General features: G+C 44.2%; 1 protein-coding gene across 1 annotated transcript in view; it reads right to left on the reverse strand.

Moving 5' to 3' along the window:
• Positions 1–1,272: 1,272 nt before the first annotated feature.
• cusr (Copper-only SOD repeat protein) overlaps positions 1,273–17,670 on the reverse strand; it is a 32,653-nt gene continuing 16,255 nt past the window's right edge. The window contains exons 4-5 of the mRNA XM_056280573.1: positions 12,043–12,167; positions 1,273–1,373 (exon numbers count right to left, since the gene is read on the reverse strand). Coding sequence (XP_056136548.1) covers positions 1,273–1,373; positions 12,043–12,167 — 226 coding nt within the window. The remainder of the gene's footprint in view (positions 1,374–12,042; positions 12,168–17,670) is intronic.

The following is a 17,670-nucleotide window of genomic DNA, read 5'->3' on the forward strand; positions in this document are numbered from 1 at the left end:
TTTAGGGAAACCATAACAAATACACTAGTGCACTCTTGCAGCTGTTTTACCTGAGCCAACTCCTTCCCACCATTACTGTTTGTCCTCCTGCTCCCATGATTGTTTTATACTCTGCCTGCATGTCATAGCCTAACCTGCTGCCCCCCCTGTCTGTTTTTAAACCCTGCTAAACGTGCGGTATGTCATAACCTGTTGCTACACCCCTGCTGTCTGCTTTATCACCGTTAAATGTACTGTATATCCTAACTGCCTGAGTTGTATGTCTGCTTGCCTCCTAACTGCCTGCTATACTGTCCCATTAATTGTGCTGTCTGCTGTAATCAACTGTCCACTGTCTAACCCTGCTGATACTGTATGCTGCCAATACCATTAATGCTTTATGTGTGTGTTGTATGTTGCCATTGGCTGTGTCGTATGTTGCCACCAATGCTTACGTGTATTAACCTACTCCTGGGTTATTCCATATTTGCTGCAACTGCTCTACTGTGCGTGAACGTGTGTGCTATGTCTTACTTGTTGCTATATGTCAGCCTTGTTCCTCTGCACACGTAAGTATGACCACCATGAATTTTTTGTTGTCTATATCTGTGTACTTGGCCTTTCATGTCATTGTTGTTCCTTGTTTTTACCTCTCTCTTTTTATTTTACTCCCCATCCCCTTCCCCTAGGGGGCACTTACCCCCAACATAGGCCGTTATTGTAAATAAGAGTTTGCTCTTAATTAACTTGCCTATTAAAGTAAAGGTTGATGATGATGATGATATATAAATTTAAATTAAAAGACACCTATGGTAATACCGATAATTGTATTGGTGTTTGTAAACTCCAGACTGCACAGAGCAACTTGAAATGAAACAGAGCCTCCAGGACGGGCATGCCTAGCATATTCCCCACAGCCAATCGAAAAACATGGGTTGAAACTGAGTTTTTTAAAAGTTGCATAAGGCCTTTATCAACAAGGCCTTATGCAAGCTTGCTCTGTCAGTCAGAACAACTTCACTTCTTCTTCATCACCACTACCTGCCCTGCTCTTCCTCAGTTGGATGCTATGGTGGAGATGTACTTTCCCACGAAGGTACTGTTGTTTATTTTCTCGTGGGAAAGTCCTATGCAGCAGTAACCATTAAAATGAACAACTCCCAAAGTGGTGAGGATCTGTAGATTGGTGGATTACATATTGCCTAAAATATGTCAGCACTAAAAAATATCAAATAGGACATTTGTTAATGTAAATATTCAGGATTGTAGCTTTACATTTGGTAAGGGCTATGATTACAGAAATGACCACTTACTATTGCATGAATCTGAACCTTTGTACTTGCCCATCTTCTCACTGGTTTTGACAGTGTCCAGCTGTTCCAAACTAACATCCCCTGCAAGACACAGACAGCATAGGAATGCTTTAGTTAACGGAGGGCACTTCCGGTCAAACTCACGTCTAGGAGATTCAATTCCAAATAAATATCTAGAATAGGATCGCACAACATATCCTGCTGTCAAAAATGGCACAGTTTGCAAACAGATACGAAATGAAATCTTACTTCAATTACATTCAATACTGACTTCTGACTTTCATTTCAATCTTTGCTCTAATTGGTTATGTGGACTTCTTTGAGAAGGACTGTGTTGCCTGGCCCGACACCCGCTGCATGACTGAGTCAAAAGTCCTTTTCATGCACAGTTAAATGATATGATGTTCCCTCCAGTGTGGGTGAGCTGGCACCACATGAAAGACTGCGCTGTGAACCCTATACACACATGCTGCTCTGTTTCTAAACAGGAAAGACAGGATGGGTAAATTTGAGATACATGGACACTCAACACCAGATTCATATTCCCAAGCAGCTTTTTCAGGTTTTCAGAAGCTTTTCAATAGCCTGAATCTTTATTGTCCTGAAAAACACAAACCCAACCGATTATCTCTTGGAAACTCAAGTAGAAACAGAACAAATATCTCTATAGAAAAGGAAATCAACATATGGAGCATTATATGTCACAGAGATCCTCGACTGAAGCATTCTTACTAGTTATTTACCATTTCCTTATAAAAATGCTAATCTTTTGGAGGTCCTTATAGCTAAAATAACATATTACTTTTTCTCACTTCTGTTGCTATGCATGATATATTTTTCCATATATTTAGTGACACTTTCTTTTCTTTTGTACTTTTCAGAGTCATCAGAATAAGAATCAGAAACACTTTGTCGTTTCATTTCATGCACCTGCGCACATGAAATGAAACGAAACATCATTTCCCCCAGCCCACAGCAGTGCAACACAAAGACAAAACTCATCCAAAAACTACAAGAGCACATATATCCAAATTAACACATATATCTAAACTAAAAAATAAATAAAATTAAAAAAAAATCACTGTCCCAAGGAACTAACACCAGCCAGGATGACTGTTGGAACTGCTGGTCTGCTTGGGCTAGCAGTTAGCTTAGCCCGCCCCGCTTCTGCGTCTTGTCAGATTGCCCTCGGTCAGGGCCATGGTCCTTGGGCCCAAAGGATGCAGCAGACCAAGCTCCTTCAGCTGATCCAACGCTAGCTCTCCCAGCCAGACACCTTCGACACACCTCCCCACACTCCACACAATGACACTAAAAACACAGTCAAGGCTAGGCGAGGCCGCTGCCAGACTGCCCTCGGTGTTATCAGAGCTGCACGTCTGCATGGGCTAGCAGTTAGCTTAGCCTGCCCCATTTCTGCGTCCTGTCAGACCGCCCTGGGCATCACCTCTTCGGGCACAGCTCCAGGCAGGGTCGTAGTCCCTGGGCCCACAGGACACAGCAGACCAAGCTCTCCCAGCTTATCAGGTGTCAGGCCTCCCAGCCATCAAATGAAGACAAACGTAGACGCAGATGTGGACAAAGACACTCCATGGATGGCACTGGGTGAGGCCATCACAAACGTGAATTCGTGCCGCCATCTTCCCACACCAGCATTGGGTGAGGCCGCTGCAAACATGAATTTGAATCGTCCCACCATCATGACAGTACTCTTTCTCATTAGACTTGGCCAACCTCATTGCTCTTCAGAAAATATTTCCAATGAAAATACAAGTGCCGGGTTAGATTTTGAATATTAATGGAATTTACCTCAATCCTGGCTCTGCCGTTTGGTACTCTTATACTTGATTTGATCAAGTCCACATTATTTTGCTGTCAACTGTTTTAGAATAGAAAAAAAATCATGTCATAGCCACGTCGAGACAGCAATGCCAGATTTACAGCCAGAGATTTGGTTTTCCTAATACTTTAAAACAAGGCTTGTCTAGGAAATCTCCTGTATGCTATACAATACAAAGTCTTTCAGCTTAAGATAGGCACTGAACACCTGCCAATGAATATGTTAATGCCATTGCTGCAAAAGTATAGCATCAAACTGGAATCTAAAATTCAACCACATACTCAGTCATAATTGTTTAATATTTAGCTGTCATACGTATCTGCTTTAATAACAATGCCCATATCAAGAATTTTTCATTACCATTATGTTTACACAATTCATTGACTGCTCCCGCCGTTCACTCTTGTGGATACACCCTGGCTCAGAGGATGGAATGTTTACTTTTTCTTTTTTAATCTTATTTGTCATCATTCGCTTTCAATTAAAAATTCACTGAGACTATAAAACATGGTTAATAACCAAATTAAGTTTATGATGTACCCCTGATACATCTGGTGTAACTGGTCTGTTATATGCATCCTGGTTGGCATGGGAATTTAGAGGTAAGTGGTGTTGTCTTACAGCAAGAGGGTCCTGAGTTTGATCCCGACTCTACTGTATTGAGCTTGCATGTTCCCCCTGTCTTTGTGTTGTTTTCGGGTGTTTCCTATTCCAGTAACCTCTAATTTGTCTTGAAATGTGAATGGTGTGTGATATGGGGCCTGTGTTGAACCAGTGCATGTTGGGATGGGCTCCAGCCCAAAGTGACACTGGATTAACTCAAGCAAGTGCAAACAATGAATTTGTGAAGTCTACCTAAACTGCTTTGGGTTTGGATAAATCTGTTTATAGGTGGAGCATACAAAGTGTTTACTCCATGAGAAAAACAAAATCGCTTGACAATTCAATTCAATTCAATTCAATTTATTGTCATTAAAAACGATGCGCAGGCACATGTTAAAAATAAAATGAGGGCTGTGGCTTCACCAAACAGTGCAAGACAGACACAGCAAACACAATATAAGATATACACACATGAAGACTAAAAGCTAAAAATAAGTTCAAAGAGCTGGAGTACAAAATATTTAAAAATATCTGCAAACATTCAGTGGGTAGCCAGGTTCAGGTAGGCAACAGCTTGTGGAAAGAAGCTGTTTTTGAGCCTGGTAGTGCGGGCTCTGAGGCTCCTGTAGTGCCTCCCAGAGCGCAGGGGGGAGAACAGTCCGTGGTTGGGGTGGGTGGGATCTCTGCTGATGCTCAGACCCCTTCGAAGGCAGCGTTTGTGATAAATGTCTTTTATGGCTGGGAGCTGGGTACCGGTGATATGCTGGGCAGCCTTGACGAACCGCTGCAGAGCTTTCTGGTCTACTGAGGTGAAGTTGCCGTACCACACTGAGATGCAGATGGTCAGGATGCTCTCTATGGTGCAGTGGTAGAAGTTGGTGAGAATTTTGGGGGGTAGATGGGCACTCCTCAGGAAATGCAGGCATTGTTGGGCCTTTATCACAAGGGCTTGCGTGTTTAATGTCCACGAAAGGTCCTCGCTGATGTGGACTCCAAGGAATTTAAAGCTGGAAACACGCTCCACTTCCACCCCATTGATGTGAATGGGGGAGTGGCTGCAGCTTCTAAGACCTCCTGAAGTCCACAATCAGCTCCTTTGTCTTCTGCAAATTAAGGACAAGATTGTTGGTAGTACACCATGATGTGAGGTAGGCCATCTCGTCATTGTTGGTGAGACGGCCAATGACTGTGGTGTCATCTGCAAATTTAACTATAACATTTGAAGGGTGAGTTGGCAGGCAGTCGTGGGTCAAGAGGGAGAAAAGGGGGGGGGCTCAGAACACAGCCTTGAGGGGCACCTGTGCTGAGGGTCAGGGTGGAGGAGTGGTCACCTAACCTAACAGACTGAGGTCTGTTGGTCAGGAAGTCCAGGATCCAGTTACAGAGGGAGGGGTTGAGGCCAAGGGAGAGGAGTTTGATGGTTAGTTTGGCGGGGATGATAGTGTTGAAGGCAGAGCTGTAATCTATAAACAGCATCCGGATGTATGTGTTGTTAAGTTCAAGGTGGGTCAGAGCAATGTGCAGGGCAGTGGCAATGGCATCCTCAGTAGACCTTTTGGAACGGTAGGCGAACTGATGTGGGTCGAATGTGGAGGGGATAATGTTTTTGATGTGAGCCAGAACCAGTCTTTCAAAGCACTTCATGGCAATGGGGGTGAGTGCTATGGGTCGGTAGTCATTCAGACATGTGGATGTTGGTTTCTTGGAGACAGGAATGATAGAGGTGGTCTTAAAGCATGCCGGGACTTTAGATTGGGACAGTGAGAGGTTAAATACAGGTGTGAAGACCTCAGCCAGCTGGTCGGCACATTCCCGGTAGACCCAATAGTCTAGTCAGTTAAGGCAAAATGGCTGCAAAAAGTCATTCACATTTGAGCCTATGTTTTTCTGTTAATTTAGAGTCCAATAAAGAAAAAAATGCAAGGAGCCCAAAATTTTAGGTGGGGGAAGTCTCTGAAATGGCCACGCCCACTTTTTAGGCCTGGAAATCAGTATCTCGGCTCCTGAATGTCGCAGAGAGCTGATCATGGGCTCAAAAGAAGCAGAAGCACCACATTTATATAAGCATTATGAACAAACATATACCCCAAAACCTTTACTTTTTCAGATATTTTAAGAAAACTAATTTTTACTGGTCACGTTTCACGTATCAGCTCCTGAAGGTTGTAAAAAGCTATATTTGACATGAATCTCATTCGCTGCCTATGTTATAAAGCATGAAGCACAATACACACACGAATCATGAGTTTAGAAAATATCTTAGTTGTCTTCAGCTCCATGTCATGAGAATAGCAGTATCATACACAAGATATCTTAACCCAGGCCAGGTTGCAGTGGGTGGATCCGATCAGCCCCTTTATGCCATCAAGAAGATGATACAGTGGGCCATGGGGGAAGAGTTTTCTCATTCATACTTCGCGTTCATGGGTGGGCTGCACCTTGAGAAGGTTTCTCTTGTCTGTGTTGGGCAGTTGATAAAAGGAACTGGCCTTGATACCATCTTAACCTCAGCTAATCTGAATATCACAGGTCTGACATCTGCTGTCTGCGATGTGAATTCCATAAAGAAGGCTAGATACTGTATTCAACTCCTGGCTGTGGTGCTGGCCAAGAAGAGAGATGAAGCATTTCAGGCAAAACGTCTAGAGGACAACAGTTTGACTTGGAGTAACTGGGTGGCCAATGAAAACAGCCCCATGTTTCACTACTGGAACAATGTTGTTGACACAATCAAGAAGGTTCTTATCTTCATAAGATCCTTTCGAGAGGCAAACTTCATCATGATGATCAGTGCACTTGAGCAGCTCATTCCTCTTTTCTTTGCACTTGATCATACACACTATGCCAGATGGGCATCAGTGTTTCTTCAGGATCTCAAAGAGCTCAAATGGAGACACCCATACTTGTTCAAGGAATTTCTTTCAGGCTCTTTCACAGTAAACACCAGAGACAACCCATTCTCAAAGATTGCATGTGATCAAAAGCAGGAACATAACATAAAGGTCATCAAGTCTGACACTGGATATGTCGATATCATCAATCGGGAAGATCAAGAGTTCTTCAGGAAACTCGAACTTGCGCTACCCGAAATCCAGCGCTACCTAGATGAGGTCGAAGGTCAAGATCCATCACACGGGCACAAAGAAATGCTGGATTCCTTCAAGGAAACATTTTCAAGCCACACACTCAAGGTGTACCAGGGTATCCTTACCAACCCGTTCGATGAAGCTCAGTTCATGAGGTTGAACTCATCCATTCCCTTCCCAGATGTCATAAGTAAAGACTCCAGTTTTGTCTTTACAGTCGGCAAAACTCAGCATGACCAGTTTGTGCAGGAGCGAATTGTATTAAGTAAGAAGGATGTCAATGCAACCATCTCACGAAATGCCCTGAAACTCCCAAGTTCATGTGCAAAAGTCCAACTCGCTAGCCCTGCAATCAAGCCACCCAAAGGAACCTTTGCAAAGCTGAAGGAGGCCTGCAGATCAAGAGAAGAAGAGACAAGGAAGTTATTTGGTGGTGAATTCACAGGTGAAACTAATTGATATAAAGTCAGTTATTCAAATATTTTAGATGTTACTTAAGTCTTACCAGATTTTTAATACAGTGATATTCATTGATTCAATTTCACATTCAAGTTAATTGATTTGACAGTAAACCCAAGAGTTACACTTAGCTTAACTATTCATTTCAATTTCAGGTTTACCCGACGCCTTGTCAACAAAGGATGGAGATATTTATCATAGCCAAAAGTCTCAAATTCTTAAGGACATCGGTGTACAAGTTCAATCTACATCCTCAGAAGGACTTGTGATAGATTTGTCTGTGCAAGTACGAATCATGGCAAAGTCTCTCACCAAAGGCATGACATTCCAAGACTTTGTAATCAAAGTGTTGAACAGCATTGCCAGGATCGGTCATGAGAAGAAAGCCAATCGTATTGACATTGTGGCTGACCTCTACCAGAATATGAGTATCAAGACTGCGACTAGGAAGAACCGGGGATCAGCAGGTAGTTCACAGATGGCTTTCAGTGAGAATGACACCATGCCAGAATCTAAGCAATTCTTTGAAGCTTTTCTGTCTAATGTAGACAACAAAGTAGCCCTGAATCTAATTTTCGCCAGGATTGCTAAGGCACAAGCGTGGAACTGGGACAAGGAGTTCAGCATCACCTACGGCAGAAAGGTGCTTGCAAACTTCGGCGAAAGCTTCGAGATCCAGCTTTATGACAGCATAGATATGCTTGAGGAGGCTGACAACCGCATCGTTTGCCATGTGATGCACATGCTAAACAAGGGGATCAAGTCAGTTACAGTTAGAACAGTCGACTCCGATGTGGTAGTCATCCTACTAGGGTTCACTACACAGTTCCTATCAGTATGTAATGACTTGCAACTTATAGTTGACTTTGCAGTTCCTGGCAAACGCCAATTCTACTCAATCACAGAAGCACACAAGAAGCTTGGTGGAGATGTGGCCGAGGCCATGCCTGTGTTCCATTCTTTTAGTGGCTGTGATTCTGTGAGCGCCTTCTTTGGCCACTCAAAGACTGCTCAATACAAAGCCTGGATAAACCACAGTAAGTCCACAGAACTCACTGCTGCTTTGAGAGGACTAAGTTGCTGCCCTAGTATCGAGACAGTTAAGGAAAGCATGGAAGTTATTGAGCCCTGGGTAATGAGCTGGTACAACAAGACTGGACTGTACAACTGTGTCAGTATAGATGAGCTCAGATTCCAGCTGTTCAAGCACTCAGTTAATGATGAGCTGAGAGACCTACCCCCAAGTCAGGATGCGCTTCTACAGCATCTGTTGAGAGCTACATTCCAGGCAGGATGGCTGTGGGGAAACAGCCTGCTACAACTCCCTTGTCCCCCTGTCATTGAATGGGGTTGGACTACCGAAGGAGAGGAACTCTTCGTCAAGTGGAGCACAGTTTCCACAAGAGATACATTGTCTCAAGTAACAGGGGTGTGTAGTTGCAGATCTAATAAGTGTACCTCATGTTCTTGTGCTGGCAGAGGGATGAAATGTCTCATTTATTGCAAGTGCCTCAGCAAGTGTTTGAATCCAGTCTGATGGGATGTGTGAGGTTAAAATAAAGATTTTTTTGGACCTCACATGGTTTGCTTTGTTTCTTTGGTGGTTACTGGGTTCCTCCTCTTATAACAAAGAGTCAACTTGAATACTAGCACTCCATGAGTAGATGTAACACTTTTACTCAAACAAACTGTATAGCCTTCTTGCACAGATTTGGCTAAAGTTGATTGCATGCTGCTGATCAATTCAATGGAAAAAAGAACATGTTCATGAATAGCTCAAAACGTGAAGGTTTTAGGGCATACAGTATATTTGTTCAGAGCACTAATATAAATAGTTATTTCCACATCTTTTGAGCCCAATATCAACTCGGGGCAACCTCCGAGAGCTGAGCCTGAGATATAGTCCCAGGGCTAAAAAGTGGGCGTGGCCATGTATGTGACCAGTGAAAATTAGTTTTTTGTAAATACCTGAAAAAGTAAAGGTTTTGGGGTATATGTTTGTTCATAATGCTTATATAAATGTGGTGCTTCTGCTTCTTTTGAGCCCATGATCAGCTCTCTGCGACATTCAGGAGCCGAGATACTGATTTCCAGGCCTAAAAAGTGGGCGTGGCCATTTCAGAGACTTCCCCCACCTAAAATTTTGGGCTCCTTGCATTTTTTTCTTTATTGGACCCTAAATTAACAGAAAAACATTGGCTCAAATGTGAATGACTTTTTGCAGCCTTGACCCCATATTTGCCCTTAACTGACCAGACTACAACCCGGTATGCCGTCTGGTCCGGCAGCCTTCCGTATGTTCACTCTGCGCAGTGATTCTCTGATCTGTGCGACTGATAGAGTGAGCACCTGGTTTTCTGGGTGGCTGGGGATTTTTGTGGCTGGGTCAGTATTGTCCTTGTTGAAGCGGGCATAGAAATTATTTAGCTTGTCTGGCAGGGAGGCATCATGGACAGTGGGACCGCGATTAGAGCTTTTGTAGTCTGTGATGGACTGAATGCCTTGCCACATTCGCCGGGGATCAGAGTTATTGTGAAAGTGGTCCTCTATTCGTAGGGAATATTTATGTTTGGCTGTTCTGATGCCCTTTTTGAGGTTGGATCTGGCTGCGCTGTAGGCCTCACAGTTACCTGACTTGAATGCTGCATCCCGGACTTTCAGCAGCTGCCGGACCTCACTGGTCATCCAGGGTTTCTGGTTTGGAAAGGTGCGGACTGATTTTGTTGTTGTGACACTCTCAGTGCAAAAGTTAATGTAGGCTAGTATGGCAGATGTCTGTTCATTAATGTCTATATGGGAGCCATGGGTAGCTGAATGTGCAAAAATACTCCAGTCTGTGTTTTCAAAACAGTCCTGGAGTTCAGAGACTGCTCCTTCTGGCCGGACAGTGATTGTCTTTACTGCTGGCTTGACTGGTTTTATTAGGGGTTTGTAGGCTGGGACCAGGAACAGGCAGAGGTGGTCAGAATGCCCCAGATGAGGGCAGGGAGTAGCTTTGTATGAGTCCTTGATGTTTGTATAGAGATGGTCCAGGGTGTTTTGGCTCCTAGTGGGGCAGGAGACATGCTGATGGAATTTGGGCAATACAGCCCTGAGGTTAACCTGATTAAAGTCACCACCTATGATAAAGGCATTGTCCGGGTGTTTGGTCTGTTGTCTGCTGATGGCACATTGGAGCTGCTTAAGTGCTTCTTTAGCATTAGCATGTGAGGGGGGGGGGTGTATACAGCGGTGATGGTAATGGCCGTTAGCTCCCTGGGCAGGTAGAAAGGCCTGCACTGAATCATAAGGAGCTCGAGATCAGCAGAGCAATGCCTTTCGACGATCTTTATATTGTTGCACCAAGAGTTATTGACATAAATACTCAAACCTCCTCCGCGGATCTTGCCGGAGTCCGTTGTCCTGTCGGCACGGAAGGCTGTGCGGCCCGCTAGCTCGACTGCCGAGTCGCCTATGTTGCTGTTGAACCGAGTCTCCGTAAACATCAGCAGACAGCAGTTCTGCAGCCTTTTCTGAGAGGACAGCCTGAGTCTTATCTCGTCCATTTTGTTAGCTAAGGATCGGACATTAGCCATGAAGATGCTGGGGAGGGAGGCTTTGAAGGGAGCGCTACTTAGCTTAGCATGTAGCCCGCCTCGTTTCCCCCTCTTTTGTTTACGTTGCCGACGGGGGCAGCGTTTCCACTGCGAGACCGGTGAGCGGATAATATCGATAGGGAAATTGTCCGTGATGGTGGAGGGAAGTGTGTAATCCGTTCTGAGGTTTAAAAGTTCCTGACGGGTGTAGAAGAGCGCATGACCTACACTTGTATATAAACTTAAAACTAATGTATAAATAACAAAGAAAACACGACACTGAACAGGGAACCATAGTAGCCGCTGCGTCCAGCGCGCCGCCATCTTGGATACCTAACAAGTTGTTTCTCAAACAGTATGTGCAAGTTTTTTACAGATCTGTATGTTTCGGTTGACACAATAAACTCAATGACAAATAAAAAATAATGATTTTTTTCTTTGGTAGCACGGTGGCCCAGTGGTTAGCGCTGTCCCCTCACAGCAAGAAGGTCCTGGGTTCGAACCCTGGGGTTGTCCAACCTTGGGGGTCATCCCAGGTCGTCCTCTGTGTGGAGTTTAATGTTCTCCCTGTGTCTGCAATGAATTTTCTCTGGGTGCTCCGGTTTCCCCCACCATAAAAAGAAACATGCATGTTAGGGTTTATACGCCTGTCTATGCCCCTGATCAAGGCAACAGGAAAAGAACTGGAGCTGGTCCCCAGGCGCAGCATGAAGGCGGCAGCCCACTGCTCCAGCTACACAGATCACAGCTAGGATGGTGTAATGACCTACTTTTCACTCTCACAGATGATAACACCGTTTCTGAATTAGCCGTGGTACTTCGGCATGTTTATTTCGCTCCATGCATAACGTGCACATAATCCGACTGACCCTCGTCTACCTTCCCGCTCCCGTGGCTGCCCTGTTTACTATCCCATAATTCCCTGTGTCCTTAAAGGTGTATTCCCCTAATACTGAACATCACAGATGGGTTAGGTTGCAGTAACTGGATTAATAAAGGAAACTTAAATTTAAACATTTATTAGTTTTTTGTACTCCACACATTAATAAAGAATACATATCATCAAAATGTTAACGGTGTTATCGACATACATGATAACTGATATTTGCAGAGGATAAAAACAATAACAACATGTTGGAAATAACATCTTTTTAAGAGGGTAGTCGTGTGACCTGTGATGCTAATACCTGAAACAAGGTAGCTGACTTGCTGGCATGTTGTGTCTGTTGTGGGGCGAGGAGAGTCAGGCAGGATGGTGATCCTTGACAAAGCCACATTCAGGACATCAGCAACTCTCCTACGAAAGTCATATCTGGGAGAAGAAACCCATAAACCTTGTTTTATTTTGCTTCAACTTTTATTTATCCAAAAAGGGTTAACTGGGCCTTGCTTCTTCATCTATCTAGTTATATACATTCATATTTGAGAGCAGCCCGAATGATGCCAAGCTCAAGATGCCTTGAATTTGAATTGATAATTCATTGATTTGTTGACCACCCTCTTTATTACTTTCATAGTAATAATATTTGTTGTGGAAAAGCTGGATGCTGTTATACTTAACTATTTGGTTGATTCATATTGTGGTGAGCTGTTGGGAAAGGAGGCGGCAAGAAGCAGGGATCTCGTTTGAATGGCAGCTCCTGTGTCCCATACACCAAATGACCCCGAGAATGTGCTTTTATTTTGCACCCCCCCTCCACAAAAAAAGAGTTGCCGAACAATGGTTTCCCCCAATGAGGTCACTATTAAGAATATCAGTCTTAGCCACGGTCTTACAGTCAGTCAGTAAAATTCTTGTCTACCCAGTCCGAGTCAAACCCCTAAACAACATCACAACAATAACCAAGACATGAACACAACATCTCTTAAACAATAATCTGAACATGAACACAGTCCCAGAATCCCTTGCGCTACCCCAGTGCATAACTGCTGATAGTCCAGCGACCACCCTCCTCAGTCGGTACAGAACCCCCACCTGAGGGATCAGCTGTCCTCAATGACCCCATCACCCCATACATAGTCCCTCAAATCTCCAGGATGCTGTCGTTAGCAAACAGGCTGCCTGGGGCTTACGGGAAGCGCAACTGGGAGAGTAGCACACTGATCAGCACATAGAGTGCTACTGACGCCCCTGACCTAACAACAGGTGGAGCAAGGGGGTGGTATGGGGAGAGTCTGTCCTGGTGCAGCACAACCATGCGCCCCTGGTTAGGCATGCACATCCGGTACACCACCTCAGACAGCCGACCCATGACCTTGCCCGGCCCCTGCTAATAGCTGTGAAGCTTGGGGGAAATCCCCTTCTAGCGAACGGGAAAATACACCCATATCTTGTCCCCTCCCATGAAGACCTGCCCAAGGCACCGTGTGTCATAGGCGCTCTTCTGCCATACCCCGGAGTTGGCCTTGGCCCAGAAGGTGTAGTCGTGGACCACTTGCAGGCAATCCCTCAAACTCTCTGGAGGTAGTCCATTTCTTTCCCCCCAGCGGGGCCCCAAACATCAAGTCCACCGGTGTCTGGAGCTTCCACCCAAACATGAGGGCAGCAGGCGTGCCCTGGCTGGTATCCTGGACAGCAGTCCGGTAGGACCACAGGACCAAGGGCACGTGGCGGTCCCAGTTTTGCTGGTGTAGGCTGGTGAGGATGGCAAGCTGGGTGGCCAGGGTAAGGTTGAACTACTCCACCAGCCCATCACTTTGAGGATCAAGCGGTGTCGTTCTCATCTTTTTCACCCCCAACCACTTACAGACCTCATTGAAGAGGTCCGCTGTCACGGTGGCGCTCTGATCCGGCACCTCTAGCCACTTTTAAGTAGTCCATAGCCATGAGGACATAGCAGTTGCTGGAGTCGGTGACTGGGAGAGGCCCAAGGATGTCCACCCTTACTCACTCCATTGGGGCGTGGGAGCGCTGGGTTGGTCCCTTCTGGGTGTTGCAGGAGTTGCAGCAGTGCACGTGCAGCTCAATGTCTCATCGACAGCCAGGCCAGTAGAACTGCCCCCAGAGGCAGTGGAGGGTCTTGCCGTTCCCATAGTGCCCTGCCCCCACCAAGCCATGGACCATCTGGAGAACCTGGGGACAGAGCACATGGGGCACTAATAGCTGCAAGAGGTCACTCCCTCGTCCAGGACCTTACCACCTTTGCTCGAAGTTGGCCCACTGAGAGTGGTAGGCCTTTACCTCGGGCCCCAGTGCTGACACCTCTGTCCACTTGGGGTGCCGCCCCATCTCCAGCCAGCCCCTCGCTCCTGTGAGGTGAAGTTTTTCCACTAACCATGAGTAAGTGACTATTAACCGGGAAGATGGTAAAGGATCTGACAGTGACATTAAGAGCTTACTGGACCAGCTAAACCAAGGAGGTACACCAGAACAGCAGGCAAAGCTAGAAGCACTTATGATGAAGTACGTAGATGTATTTGCAGTTCATAATAAGGATCTGGGAAACACTGATCAGGTGAAACATGAAATGCCTGCAGTGGACAAGAGGTCTCCTAACTTCACTGGTGTTTACCACCTTATCAATACAAGGAGTCAAGTCAAGTCAAACTTTATTTGTATAGCACATTTCACACACAGGGCAACACAATGTGCTTTACATAAAGTGACAATACAATTGCAACTCAATCATAAAAGTGCAAATACAGAAAATAAATATGCATATTAACATGTGTGAGTGCAGAATATACAAATATACAAACTACACACACACACACACACACACACACACACACACTCACACCAAAAACTTAGCCATAGGTTGTTTTAAAAATTAAGGTTTGCAAGATAAGCGGTTTGGATAATGGATGGATAACGTTTTTAACCTGCTTTTAAATGTTTCTAGTGTGGGGGCCTCTCCTCAGGCAGTGCATTCAATCTACTTGGGGCATAAATACAAAATGCAGCTTCCACTACTCTAGACCTAGCATGAGGGATGGTTAAAAGACCACTGCCATCGGACTTGAGAGTTCTTGTTGGTTTGTACGTAATTAGCATGTCTTTTATATAGTGTGGTGCAAGGCCATTTAGCGCTTTATATACAATTAACAGAATTTTACAATTGATTCTAATTTTGACCGGGAGCCAATGCAGAGATTTAAGAATAGGTGTAGTGTGTTCATACTTTTTAGTTACGGTGAGTGCTGCTGTGACGCCCACAATATGTGTGGTCACATGTAATGTATGTTGTTATGTTGTTTATTTATTTTCTTTGGTTATATCATTATTTTATTAATAATATGCTTCTTATTCCACTGTGAGCCATTATGGCAATAATACTCCCTTTGCTGTAATACAGGGACTGGTAAGGTTTCAGCCTCGCCAGGAGGTGGCAGTGTGGTGCTTTTGTCCCCCCCCAAGGACTGACAGACCTTCGCGATTTCCTTACAATGCTGAGGAACGCTGAACCAGGAAACACTGCATTGCCTAATTATTTCTTTTTATCCTGTTTAACAGGTTTGTAACAGTTCAAGTTGATATATCTATTATACACATGTTGTTTTACCCTTGTGTGAATATTACCAGATCGATTTTGTAAGAGTGATTATTGTGTAAATGTAGAGCCGAAGGAACGGAGAAGACCGTAGGTTCACACTTTAGCCGTGTAGGCAACTTTCTTTAATCCACGGTAAATCAGAGAGACAACAAAACCACAGCTCGACTGAGCGGAGGCGGCAAGAATAACCAGAAAACTGGCTGAACAACCATAACCTAACCCTGCGTTAACCTGCCAGGGCAACCCTGACTTAACCCTTAGTTCCTGGGGTGAATTCTATCCCCAATACGTCCCCACCACATAAATATATTTTTGGGAGGAGATAAGTTTCTGTCATGTAACGTAATGTAACTGGTTATAGTCCATGGGCCAGAGCCCAAAATTTCCTATTTCGGTACACTCAAGGTGGCAAAACTTACTTATAATTTTTGAAAGGATCCATGTCTGTAGATGATATTTTGGTATGATAACCATTCCTGAGTGGCAGCTGTATCACAGTTATCAGCTCATGAAGTTAACCACCCCCTAAAGTAAATTGCATTTTAGATGCTGGTGCATATCCTGGTTTAGCCTCATGGTCAGGACATTTTTCAATGTTCTATAATATTGTCTTTGGTATCATTTTAAAGGGGACCTTCTTAGCTTTCATTCAAGCCCTGTTGTGGATATTTCTCACAAATATAGAGGTCACTTGAGCTCTTCAACCCATCAATAACACACATCTTTCTGCAATGTTCGCCTAAACTATATACTTTCTTTTAGCCCTGTGGCATCTAGGAATATCAGGGACACAAAACACAAAAACTGGAATACTCACAGGACTGTAAAGATTCAGGAAATGTATAATATACCCATACTATTTCATTGTGTGAGGTGATTGTGAACCTTAAATTAGAAGGGCATTATTACTAAGAAACTAACTAGACCAAAGCCATTTAGTCCATGGGTCAGACCAGATATCGATATCACCCAAGGTGACACAACTTCACTGGTGCCATTTTATTTGGTACACTAACAGAAGTAAAATAATACATGATAACCTTTCCAAATGAGCAGCTATTTCATTTTTCTTTCAGGAAACCTGTTTCTGTGCCTCTCACGATTGTGTATTTGCCCAGATTTTTACAAATATAGCATTTCAACACCCCTGGTACTGATTAGCCTAGCTTAAACTCTGGGACAGTTCTTAGTTGGCCAACAACCAAGGATAACCAGTACTGTGTACTTCCATTCATTGTGCTAAGCTAGGCCAACGTGCAGCCAGATAGCTTTCTACTAAACACATATAGAGGAAACTGGTATCTATCTTCTTGTCTCACTCTGGAGAAGATTGTAAGCTAATTTCCCATAATGTTAGCATGTTCTTTTAATGTATATGTTAATATGATTAGTTAAAGTGGCTACGAGGAACTTTCATCTTGTGTTGATTTTAGCGGCCTCATGTGGACAAAATACAGCTGTTGCATAGCAACTAGGTAATGTATCTATTTGTGGCTATGTAAGATAAATAATGGTAATATGACGCTGGTGAAGCAAAGTAAACTTTGTTTTAGTAGTGTTCATACACCTAAGTTACATGTATTTGTTTGTATGTGGCAGGTGAAAACTGACTGAATATGGCCACTGGTGAACAAGCAAGTTTTTACCCAATACCAAAGCGCCCACGGGTGGAGTGCATTATCCACTGTTCTGATGATACAGATAAGCTGGTTTCACTACAAAGTGTCGACTCATGGAGAACTCTGCTCAGGGCAGCTCAGATACGAAATCATGCGCCAGTTTTGAAACTGGCAAAAGACATTCCTGAGGGACAGATTCCAGCAATCTACTACCACAGAAAGTGTCGCAGTATCTTCACTATGAAGCAAATTCTTGATGGCCTCCTTGCAAAAGAAAAGAAAAGTTGTGTCTCTGCTGAAGAGAAACAATCTAAGAGAGTAGCTCGACATGCTCCAAGTACATCTAGGACTTATGATGCAGAGTGCATATTTTGTCAGAAAAACAGCAAATATTCCAAGAGACAGAATACGAGAGAAGTACTGGTGCAGTGTCGAGAACTGCGAGCTGATGCAAAGATCAGGAGTGCAGCCACAAAGAAAAGGGACAGCAGAATCCTTGCCATTGTGAGTAGAGACCTTGTAGCAGCTGAAGGGCACTACCACATGTCATGCTATAGACTTTACACCAAAGAAGAGGTTTCCAAAGGAGAGGTTGCCAGCAATGAAGATGATGATGCTGCAGCCCAGTATGAAGCTGCTGTGAATAAGGCATACAATGAGCTGTTCCTCTTCATCAGGATGGAGCTTTTTGGCAATCCTCAAG

The sequence above is a fragment of the Lampris incognitus genome, chromosome 5 (assembly GCF_029633865.1).
Source record: "Lampris incognitus isolate fLamInc1 chromosome 5, fLamInc1.hap2, whole genome shotgun sequence".
NCBI lineage: Eukaryota > Metazoa > Chordata > Actinopteri > Lampriformes > Lampridae > Lampris > Lampris incognitus.